The sequence below is a fragment of the Parambassis ranga genome, chromosome 3 (assembly GCF_900634625.1).
Source record: "Parambassis ranga chromosome 3, fParRan2.1, whole genome shotgun sequence".
In the NCBI taxonomy this organism is placed as follows: Eukaryota; Metazoa; Chordata; class Actinopteri; family Ambassidae; genus Parambassis; species Parambassis ranga.
The window spans coordinates 1,057,003-1,069,226 of NC_041024.1; the positions used below are offsets into that span (position 1 = coordinate 1,057,003).

Sequence of the window (12,224 nt, forward strand, 5' to 3'; positions counted from 1 at the left end):
GAGGAAGAGGAAGAAGAGGAGGAAGAGGAAGAAGAGAAGGAGGAGGAGGAGGAGGAAGAGAAGGAGGAGGAGGAGGAGGAGGAGGAAGAGAAGGAGGAGGAGGAGGAGGAGGAGAAGGAGGAGGAGAAAGAGGAATAGGAGGAGGAGGAGGAAGAGGAGGAGGAGAAGGAGGAGGAGGAGGAGAAGGAGGAGGAAGAGGAGGAGGAGGAGAACGAGGAAGAGGAGAAGGAGGAGGAGGAGAAGGAGGAGGAGAAAGAGGAGTAGGAGGAGGAGGAGAAGGAGGAGGAAGAGGAGGAGGAGGAGAAGGAGGAGAAAGAGGAGGAAGAGGAAGAAGAAGAAGAGGAGGAGGAGAAGGAGGAAGAGGAGGAGGAGGCGGAGGAGGAAGAGGAGGAAGAAGAAGAAGAAGAGGCCTACGTCAGAATAACGAACTCTTGCCTGCTGCTGGGTCTCCTGGGACATCCAGAGCTCTCAGTGCATCCTGCTCGTCTATGCTGGGCTGCTCCTGAATGAGCACTAGCAGAGAGCTGAAAGGAGAACCCAGCAGAACCAAGGAGAACCCAGCAGAACCAAGGAGAACCCAGCAGAACCCAGGAGAACACAGAGAGCACAACAGACCCAACAACAATAAACACTGAGTCATCTCACACGCAGCATCAGTTGGATCTTCAAGTTCTCGGCTCACAGACACAGCAGCCAGCAGAACCTCACACTCAGCATCAGAACAGCAGCTGTTGGGCTTTAATGTGATTCCAGCACAGACCAGCTCAGTGTGTCTGTGCTGGTCTGTTGTTGTTGTTTGTGTTGTTGTTGTTTGTTGTTCCGTGGCTGCATGGAGGACAGTGTTTATTGATCCTGCTGATGGTCAGTGTGTCAGATGACGTGTGGCAGACGAGCAGCTGTCAGCTCTCTGAGCGCTGCAGCAGCACCGCCCTCTGCTGGTCTGAGGAGGAACTACAGCTTTAGTTAACATTAAGGTTGAGATGTGAACTGATGGACACACACAAACATGTCATGGGTTTATTGGCAGGATGAAATAAACAGAACGTGAGAACACATGTAGGACTCAGCTACGACAGCAGACCCCCCCCCCCCCCCCCCCCCCCAGACGTACCTGTTATCAGGTTAAAGGAATGTTTGGACTGTACACTTCTCAAAGCGCTATAAAAACCTGGACCCAGAGTTCACATGTACAGAAAGGTGCTTCCCTCCAAAATCATCTGCTTCACACCACATGGTTAAAAAAAGGTTTCACTTCTGTGTTAAACAGGATTTGATGCTTAAAGCTAAAATAACTGGAGCGGTGCTGTCACCCTTTAGTACCTCATTATTTCTATTATTTCCAGAAGTGAGAAGAGGGACCAGCTGCTACAGGACACACTGGTAGTGACATATTTCCACACAAACACTCAAATTATATACAAGTACTAAAAACCACTGAGATCACGGCTGTATAAAAACATCAGGAGGACTCTCCACACGGAGTTCCTACATTGTTGGAGACGAACAGGATTTAAAGGGGGCGCTATGAGCGGCGGTCTGACGTCCCCTCAGCAGCGCCGCCTCTGAACCCACGCCAGAACTAAAAGTCTCTAAAGTGCTCAAAGAGAAGCCTCAGGAGGAAATCCAACAACATAACAGATTATTTTACATGTGGACACATTTCACCAAAATAAAATCCCCCCCCCCCCCCCCCCCCCCGGTGTGTTTCAGGGCGCCACTTCCTGCGGCGAGCCTCAGTACTTGGGCACTTTGGTGTAGTCCTCCATGTGGATGCTCTTGCAGAGGCAGATGGACAGGATCATCCCCAGCAGCTGAAACACACAGACCACACACATCAGTTTGAGACGGTCCTTCGAAGAGGAGGAGGAAGAGGAAGAGGAAGAGGAAGAGGAAGAGGAAGAGGAGGAGGAGGAAGAGGAAGAGGAAGAGGAGGAGGAGGAGGAGGAGAAGGAGGAGGAAGAGGCAGAGGAGGAGAAGGAGGAGGAAGAGGAGGAGGAGGAGGAGGAGGAAGAGGAGGAGGAAGAGGAGGAGGAAGAGAAGGGGGAGGAGGAAGAGGAAGAGGAAGAGGAAGAGGAGGAGGAGGAGGAGGAGGAGGAGGAGAAGGAGGAGGAGAAGGAGGAGGAAGAGGAGGAGGAAGAGGAGGAGGAGGAGGAGGAAGAGGAGGAGGAAGAAGAGGAGAAAGAGGAGGAGGAGGAAGAGAAGGAGGAGGAAGAGGCAGAGGAGGAGGAGGAGGAGAAGGAGGAGGAAGAGGAGGAGGAGGAGGAGGAGGAAGAGGAGGAGGAAGAGGAGGAGGAGGAGGAGGAGAAGGAGGAGGAAGAGGAGGAGGAAGAGGAGGAGGAGGAAGAGGAACTTTCGTCATCATGAAGTTAAAGAATGATCATCATGTGACCGGTGACGCGGCCCCCTACCTCGATGAGGCCGACTCCGAGGCAGATCCCCAGCACCACGCCGATGTTGGTGAGCAGCCAGCTCTCCACGCTGTCAGCGCATCCCTGAGAGAAACAGCAGCAGGTTAATCAGCGAACAGCCGAGGCGTCGGATTTACAGGGGACTTCCTGTTTACCGCGTCGTATACGGGCCAGTCGGGCGTCTGAGCGTCACAGAATCCGCTGTTGGAGAAGTTTCCGGTGGCGAGCGAGATGTTCTGGCAGGAGCAGGGGAACATCAGCCTGGAGCTGTTGACGATGACCATGTTAGAGTTCCAGTCCTCACGGCTGCTCCACCCGCAGCACTCCATCTGAGGGGGGGCGGAGGGGGACAGAGCCACACAGGGTTAAACATGAGGACAATAATTTGAACTCGAAAGGATCCGTGTCAGCGGGTCAGACTCACGGTCCTCTGGATGAAGTCCCAGGCCTGCTCTGTGGTGGAGTTGTTCCCGGGGTAGTTTTCCAGAACCTTACCGACGATCTTAGACGTCTGCTGGTTCAACTGAGACAAGATGGAGACATCAACCAGGTGGAGACGCAGAGAGACAGAGAGAGAGGGAGACAGAAGAGACAGCAGAGAGACAGAGAGAGAGGGAGACAGAAATCAGAGAGAGGCAGAGAGACAGAAAGACAGGGAGACAGCAATCAGAGAGACACAGAGAGGCAGAGAGGGACAGAGAGACAGCAGAGAGACAGAGAGAGAGGGAGACAGAAATCAGAGAGACACAGAGAGACAGAGACGGACAGAGAGACAGAAGAGACAGAGGGACACAGAGAGAGACAGAAAGACGGGGAGACAGCAATCAGAGAGACACAGAGAGACAGAGAGACAGCGTCTCTCTCACTGGTTTCCTGCAGTGACACATGAACAGGAAGTGACATCACTCACCACATCCTTCTGAAAGTAGATGAGCGCGCCGGCTGCTACCTGAGCGATGAGGATCAGCAGGAGGCAGGTGAAGTACTGAGGGCGAGAGTGGGGGTGTTACAGGACGTGTGAAGCAAAGAACGAGAAGTGAATCCTACATTTACACTAAAAATAAAACATCTGAACATTTAACAACAAAACACCTCCATCAGCTGGAGGTGGATCAACCTCTGGGCTGGGCCCCTCTAAAGGGTCACCAGAAGAACCCGTGTTCTTTCACAGGATCATTTGACTCGTGTGCAGCTCGAGCTTTCGCCAGGCTGCGGCGCTCACCAGGCCCAGCAGGCAGCGGATCTCATAAATGGCCCCCAGGCAGCCGAGGAAGCCCATCAGCATGGAGAACCCTCCGACTCCGATCAGGATGTAGCAGGCCACCTGCACGTCTGTGGAGGTATCTGAGGAGGAGCAGAGTCAGAGGGTGACTACCTGGATCCACACTCCAGGCTGAGGAGGCCGTGTTTGTGTGTCTGTTCACAGCCTGTGCAACTGTGTGTGAAAACGTCCTGATGGTCCCTGAATGCATCACAGTGTGTCCACTCAGCTGTGAACGTTCATGTCTCTATAACACATGTAGTAAAGGGGGCGCTGTTACACGGGGGACGCAGTGACTCGGCGTCGTTGCACAAACAGGTTGCGGTGGTGTGATGTCATCCCTCGCAGCTCATCGATTGGTCCTCGCAGCGGAATGTTCCACTGAGCGTCAATACGTCTCATTTATGTGCAGACACTAAGCCAACTGTGCACTGTACTTCGACCCGCCGCTCCGTGTGACGCACTCCTGATGAAGCCCGCACGCCGCCCGACCTCTCAGAGATGAGTGTGTGTGTGTGTGGTGATGAGTAAGGCGCTGATGTGATGCATGCTGATGCTGGACGGAGCAGAAAGGGCCCAGTGTGTGTGAGGGAGGACACCTGCTGGGCCTGAGTGACGCTCTGTCCTCTCTGCTGAGAGGCGCTCTGTCCGCTGACACTGCTCCTCCTCTTCATCACGCTCAGACCACCGAGCCGCTGCAGAGCCCGTCAGGAGCCTCCAAACACATTCACCCTTATCTCAGTTTTAGCTCTTCTTCATGTTTTGAGGTGATTACACCTCCATCTTTATGTCACCATGGATACAGGTCCACACATGGAGTCCCTCACACACAGACACACACACACAGACACACAGAGAAACACACACACACACAGTCACACACAGACACACACGCCTGCAGCCACAGCTTGGCCCGCTTTCAGTCCGTTCATCACAGCTCCATTATTATGTCCTACATGTGCTCTACAAGTGGATCCGTGTAACCAGTTCATACAGCCCCTGATGTTTGAGTGTCAAAAATTGATGCAGCGAACAGCAGCCAGGAGACTGAGAAGGACACACACACACACACACAGACACAGACACAGACACAGACACAGACACACACAGACACACACAGAGAGACAGGCAGACACACACACACAGACACTTACTGAGGACCACGATGAAGCTCTGATTGTCCAGGAGGAGCCACAGTCCAAAGCCCATGACGGCAACCCCGAACAGCTGGAACACACACACACACACACACACACACACACACACACACGTCAGTGAAAAGCATGTGGTCACGTTTGTCTGTCATCATCTCACCATGAGCAGCCACCATCAGCCATCGCTGCTTCAGCCTCCACATGCTAACGTTAGCCTGTGTGACAGCACGTTCAACTGCAGCTCTCAGTGAGAATCCAGCTAATGTTAGCATGTTTAGGCTAACCTGCCATCAGCCCGTCACGTTGTGTGTGTGTGTGAGCTAGTGTGAGTTTCTGTTGTTGTTTTGGTTCAAACCAGTTTGACACTGAAGGAAAAACTAACGTCACTGCATCAAGTCTGTAACACACAATGTCCCGAATCTACACACACGCCTCCTCCAGACCACACTGAAGTCTTCATCATCATTTCAGAAGAGATGATGAAGAGGAGTTCAGTGTGGTGTTGATTTAGAGTCTGAGCAATAACACACACAGACACACACAGGCTGCTAAGAAGTTCTTAACCTCAGATCACAGATTTCATTTTCGCAGGGTAAATGAGGAAGTGTCGCCGTGGTAACTAGGCCACAAGCACTTCTTCTGCACCAAGATCAGGACTCAGAGAAAAATGCAAAACAAATATCTGCAGCATGTGGCGATCCCTTTACTTATTGGCACCAGATTTGTGGTGCACTGATTTTAACACGGTGCATTTACTGTGTGTGACACAGCTGGAGGTGAAATACTCACAAAGAAGATGAGGTTGAAGAGGAACAGGAAGTACTTGCTGGCAGTCATGCAGCCTTTCCCCATGATGCTTGATCTGTGAACACATGAAGAGTCACACATGAAGGAAGCGGTCTGACGGCGACAGATGCCGGGAGATCCTCGGACCTTGGTGGATAAGCTGGCTGAGGATCATGTTCAGGACTGGGGGGGGGGGGCTCAAATCTGCAGGATTACACCCAGAAAAACCAGTACAGCCTCAATCTGTGAGGGCAGGAGGGAGGAGGGGGAGGCAGGCTGTCCTCCCCCTCCTCCCTCAAACATCCAGAAAGCAGCCAGGCTGAGAGGTCTTAGACCCACTCTCCACCTCAGTGAGTTTCTGCAAATTATTTCTGGAAATAAAACCAGGTGCTGGAAACAAACGGACAAAAATAAGCTGCACAACATTTGAATATTATTTGCATGTCTTCACACATGCCTGGACAGCTTGACAAGAAATAACGCACCGTCCCCTCCACAGTAAACAGCCTCCACTGTCCAATAATCGAAGAGAATGTGGGTGAAGCATGGAGGTCCGGCTCGATGTGGAGCCTGCAGCCGACCCACTTTCCCACCATGACTGTAAATGGGTTACTGTTACAGCCTGGCCTGTGTGTGTGTGAGGGGGGGGGGGCAACTGCAGGGGTGGCAGTGTGAAAGACATGTTGGCAAACAGCAGAGCCAGATGGAGGGGGTTATGGAATCTGAACAGGCTGAGGCCTTCGGGACGGGCTTCAACCAGTGAGAGGAGACACAGAGACGGACTTCAACACAAAGCAGAGCGGTGGGAGCAGCTGTAGTTTGTGTTACCATCACAGGGTTAGTCATCACACGGAGCTGCTGTGTGTGTGAGTGTCATGCAGGCGTCGCTTGGAGGTGGTTTTAATAATGGCTGCTCTGAACACAGTGTGACGACATGTTGGCATCGTGATCATCTCCTCTTTAGTTTCACTCTGACAAATAGGTCTGCTGCTCCCTCCTTCAGTCAAACACTCCTCCTCCTCGTACCAGGCTCGACCGCACACACAGCTCAGTGTGTGTGTGTGTGTGTGTGTGTGGGACGCCACAGTGAAAATGCACTGTGATCAGAGCAGGTTTCTGTTTTCTTGTCACAGCATCACATTCATCCACAGACACACACAACAGAAACAAACAAGTTTCAGTGTGTGTGTGTGTGTGTGTGTGTGTGTGTGACAGCATCACTGAGGACTCACACTCTAACTGGAGGGTTTGGACCTCCGTGCTGTGAATGGAAGCTGTTTCTGCTGGTCACACACTCGGTGTGTGTCAGAGCTCATCAGGGTGGCGTGCAGCAGCGTCAGATCATCCACCACAGTAAACATGGAGCTGCTTCCTGCATCATCGTCACAACAAATAGCAGCTTCACATTCAGTCAGACGCTGATGAAGCTACTGCAGCTCTGGGGCTGTTTCCTGCTCCATGTTCATCAACACAAACCTGAACATCAGGACTGAAGCGTGAACATCCAGAGCACAAAGGTCTGCACCACGCTCACCGGAGCAGGAATCCACACAGAGGAAATCCCCCAAAAGTCCCCAGATGTTCCAGAAACACACACACACCGCTCAGCTTTTAGTTCATGTTCAAACTTCAGTAAACAAACACTTCTCCTCTGACTGCCAGCTGTTTGGCAGCAGCACGTCCACGTCACCGCGCAGGATGCCATCATCATCATCATCATCAACATCATCATCATCAACGACAACAACCTCCAGCTCTGTTTCTCCTGACGCTTTGCAGCCTGAAGTTGGAGATGAGCACAGCAGAGAGGAACAGAGCTTTCAAACATGTCGCCTTCTCCGCACAAGATGTGGAGGCTCCTCACGCTCTCCTCTGGATGGCCTTCAGGAACACAAGAGATGCTACTTGCTAATGCTAATCACCTGGCATGCCTGTCACCTGCCCAGAGATGTTGGTGACTAACCAACAGACAGGAGGTCTTAGCCTGGGGTGCTAAGTGTTAGCCTTGAATGGTACTAAACAACTCTGGGATGCCAGTGAGGGAATGGTTCGGGATGATGTACGAGCTCAGGGATGCTAATGACAGGACATGCAGGGATGAATGGTCCTCAGATGGTGCTAGTGACCATCTGAGGAATTGCTGGACCATTACTGAATCAACAGAATCTGGTCAGACTGCCAGAGATCTCCACCTTCTGCACCTGAGAGCCTGAACTGCAGCCCTCCTCCACCTCTTCTTCCCATCTGACAAAACCACGACACCCGCCCACTCGTCTCGCCCTCAGGTCCCACCAGAACAATGGCAGCTTTCACACACGATTTCTCTGCAGCAACAAAAGAAGAAACTCGACACAGGGCCTCAGCTCGGGCCTAACGTTTCCTCCACACAATAAAAAACAGCCATGGCCGTTTAAAAGATGCCCCTTTCTCACCGGGACACTTTGTTTTCAACGACACCCGACACGCCGACACAAAGAGCCGCACAACTACACAACAACTACACAACTGCAGGACGGACGGCAGCTTCATGTGCCTGAGCGACTTTACAAAACTCAGATGCACTGTTTTAATTGAGCCTTAATCTTAATCTGCTCAGAACACAATCGCACTGATAAAACCCAACGATGAAGAACAGAAAGAGAAACTTACACATTTAGTTTTACTTTTTGTTTAAAAAGTTCAAAGGTTCATTTCATCTACTGACTCCTGAAAGAGTGAGAGTGACAGGAGGAGGAGGTCAAAACAAAGGGAGGTGCTGCCTGAGCTTGTCTGTACATGATCCATCCTGTAAGCAGTCCGGTCTGCAAGTGACTCAGGAGTGGGCTCTGCACGTTTCTATGACAACGCTGGGAGATGTGGAGGCAACTTGAAGCATGTCAACAGGAACAGAAACAACTGAAACACTGACAGGACTAAAAATAAGATGAAGTACACCCCCCCAACACACACACGAAGGACAGGCAGCTGATTGGATCTCCGACAGCTGGCATGTAGCAGCTAGCATGTAGCAGCTAGCATGTGTGTAGAGGACTGTTGTGTCTCTGTGAGGACAATATGAGCATAAAGACACTTGGACTGAAACAAACTGATCAAAGCAGAAAAGTCTTCATGAAGCAACAGACACAGAACTGACAGCACTTCCTGACTGGACTCTGATTGGAGAGAACTGACAGCACTTCCTAACTGGACTCTGATTGGACAGAACCAAACCTGGTTCAGCCCCAGGTTAAGAGACTGGGGCCTGGGACTGTAGCCATATGGGAGGTGGTGGGTGGGTGGGTGGTCATCCTCAGTAGGTCAGGTGCCTTCTGACACTACTTCCTGGTATTCAGAGTTCTGTATATGTGTGTTTGTGTGCCTCTACAGAGTTGAGGTGAATGTTCCTGATCCAGTACAGAACCAGTGCAGCGCCTCCTGTGGGTCCCTCTAATCAGCGGATAGCAATGGAGGCATCGGATGAGGAGAGTCCTTCATGAAACAGACTCGACTGCCTTCATTTCAACGAGAAGGTCACAAATCAAAAGAGTGTACCGACTTGTGTGTATGTGTGTTTGGGTGTGTGTGTGGGTGTGTGTGTGGGTGGCTCTGCTGTTGTTATTGTTGAGAAATGTGATCGAATGCTGCAAGCCTGATTAAATCCATCATTAGCTGTGGGGCCATTCCTGCAAACTGGGTAAACAGGTTGTGGACAGATAACTGTGGGTGAGGCTGAGACACACACACACACACACACACACACACACACACACAGTTTTCCACATTCTGACAGCGAAGGCTCCCAGAATGCAGCAGGGCGAGTGTGCTGCTCGCAAAGGTGAAAACATTCCAGCTCCGTCTGACAGTCGTCCAAACGTTAACCGCCAGCAGCTGCAGCCTGGCTCTGCGCGCCACGTATGGAAAGGTAATTAAGGTCAGCAGCTTCACATGTGGAGGAAAGATGGAGGACCGACGGTGCCACCATGCAAACACTGACCCACATTTCACTGTGTAACACAGGCCGGTCCACACACACACACACACTTTGTGTCTTCAAAAAGGAAACGTTCATTTTTGTAGCTAAACAAGCCGACGGGTCTTTACAAAGTCCGACCAGCAGAGAGCGCTGCTGAGACTTCGTGATCAGCGCCCCCTGCTGCTCACTGAACAATGTCTAAACAGCAGTAACACAAAAAACAGCCTCTGTGCTGTTTGTTCACACACTGAGGTCTGTTCACAAAATAAAAGATGTTTTTCATATGATTCATTGTTGAAATTCATTTCTGCCATTTTGGAAAAGTTTCAGGTTAAAGTCCGGTTTCACTTCAGATTCTCAGCAGCTTTTCTGTGTTCAATGATCAGACAGACAGAAGTCCACCTCAGTCCTGATCCAGCAGCGGTCTGTCCCTCAGAGACACTCAGCTGAACCTTCAGTTCGTCTTTGAACTCGGCCCACCTTCATCAGATCAGGTCTCAGATCCGAACAGGCGCCACATCAGCACTGAAGGTTCTGATCACTGATCAATCCGAACCCGATCACCCGAGCTGCCACGCGCGCCTCGTGCTCACGGGCTGCAGTTAGTTTAAAAAGGTTAAAGTTACTCACGTGCGTCTGCGTTAAAGTGCGGAGAAAAGAAGAAGAAGAAGAAGAAGAAAAGGAGGAGGAGGGATCCTGCTGCGGGACTCTGCGGGTCTGTGCGGGTCTCTGCGGACTGACGGAGCTCCTGCTCGACGGGACAACAAAGCAGTGAGCGTGCAGACTGACGGCAGGGATCCACAGCTCCGTTTAACCCCTGAGTACCCGGAAGAAGAGCAGCCAATCAGAGAGAGCAGGGCGAGTCACAAACAACACGGCTCCCTCTGACGTGTTCACTTCAACTGAGCCAGTGAAGTTCTCATTTACAACACGTCTGTGCTCTTATGTAGGCAAACTGTAAATTCTCCTTTCATGTAAAGTATCAGCTGTTGATGAGTTCAGGTTATCTTGCAGGTTAGATCAAACATGCAGGCTGAGGGTGAGGGTGGATGTGTGGGTGGAGGCTGGTGTGTGGTGAGGTCAGCCTCAGTGCCTCAGCACAAAGCTCCTCCACAGGCCTCTGCACATCAGAACATGAGCTGCGGCGACGGCCTGCGAGGAGTGTCACTCTGCAGCTGGACGTCAGGGACGCTCGCCATCAAGCCGGCGAGTGACGCAGTCCCCAGGACGAGGGGTCTGACCTCACAGAGCCCTGATTCAGGGTCTGTCAGACCTCCTGAGAGCGAGCTCATGAGTTCATGTTTCCATCCACATCTTCCCGTTTGAACAGAATATTTATAATCAGAAAGGTTTCTCACAGAGGAATGTCCAATCCAGTGGACAACACGTGCCTGAGCGCTCAACATAAAACACTGTGAACTTACTGTAAACATGAATTAATTTGTGTTATATTGCAAATATACAAACACTTGTATATTGTAAACACTGTATAGGCGCAATGTTTAGGCCTGAATAAGAAAACCAATGACACTGACTCTTCCACCTGAATCATCTCCAACAGGAGAAAGTCTACTGTGAGTCATCACAGTTCTAAAAGGATACAGGACAGTATTACCAAACCATTACATTAGCATGGTGGAAGAAAACACACACTGATATTTTGGTCTCTGCATCCCGGAACACTTCTATGTTCATAACACCTAGGCTGTATGAAAGTTCGCAATGCCTCCAGGGCACAGGGGCACACAGCATTGCATGCAGATGTATTTGGTCTTCCATGTGATAATATCCTTCCTTAGATGTTACTGCATATCATCATATTTTTTTTCCTGTGGGACTCTTCTAGATTAGAGGAATTTAGCAGGTATGCCAGCCGTGGTCAGCAAGGGTGGCTGTTTGTCGGCCATCTTGGATTCAGAGGAAATGTATTTGCATGCTCGGCCTTCAGATGACTCACCTGAAGCTTCGTCCTCTCCTCGTTCACAGCCACCACGTTCTTGGCTATCTCCTGCATGATGGGCCTCAGGTGGGCCTCGTCATACGTGGAGTAGTGCTGCTGTGTGGGCGACTGACAGAGAGAGAGGTGAGTTATGGACGCGCCTGAAGATATCGATTACTGATCAGAGGCTGCAGACCCACACTCACCCATGGCAGCCCGTGGAGCAGCAGCTGGGAGAGACACAGAGAGGCAGCCGCCACCTCAGAGGGCCGGTGGTGCACCATGCTGTAGTCCAGGAGCGTAAGAAAGGATAAGATAGGAAAGATATATACATGATAAAATAAAGCACCAATATAGAATACTATTAGAATCAATCAAACAGTTTACATATTAACAGTTGTTGCACAGGTGGGTGGAGGGAGCAGTGCTTTATAAACTGTACATAGTGCATCAGAAACTAAATAAATAGTTTATTGTACAGTGTGGTGTGTGGAGCACCGAGGGTGGAGCAGTCTGTCCCTGAAGCTGCTCTGCAGGGCTGACAGGGGGTCCTGCAGGGGGTGGGACTCATTGTCCAGCATGGAGGTCTGTTTTGTCAGGACCCTCCTGTCCCCCACCTCCTGCACTGAGTCCAGAGAGCGGCCCAGGACAGAGCTGGACCTCCTGATGACTCTGTCCAGCTTCTTCCTGTCCCTCTCAGTGACGCTGCTGTTCCAGCAGACCA

The 12,224-nt window shown here is 51.1% G+C and overlaps 1 protein-coding gene across 1 annotated transcript; it reads right to left on the reverse strand.

Moving 5' to 3' along the window:
• Positions 1-1,005: 1,005 nt before the first annotated feature.
• LOC114433878 (CD82 antigen-like) lies at positions 1,006-10,375 on the reverse strand. The gene is made up of 9 exons (XM_028402638.1): positions 10,192-10,375; positions 5,613-5,685; positions 4,824-4,896; positions 3,631-3,752; positions 3,319-3,393; positions 2,833-2,931; positions 2,564-2,737; positions 2,409-2,492; positions 1,006-1,811 (listed from the first exon to the last, which is right to left on the reverse strand). Exons 2-9 carry the CDS (start codon positions 5,673-5,675, stop codon positions 1,734-1,736), a joined length of 768 nt encoding a protein of 255 aa, XP_028258439.1. The 5' UTR covers positions 5,676-5,685; positions 10,192-10,375; the 3' UTR covers positions 1,006-1,733.
• Positions 10,376-12,224: the final 1,849 nt, after the last annotated feature.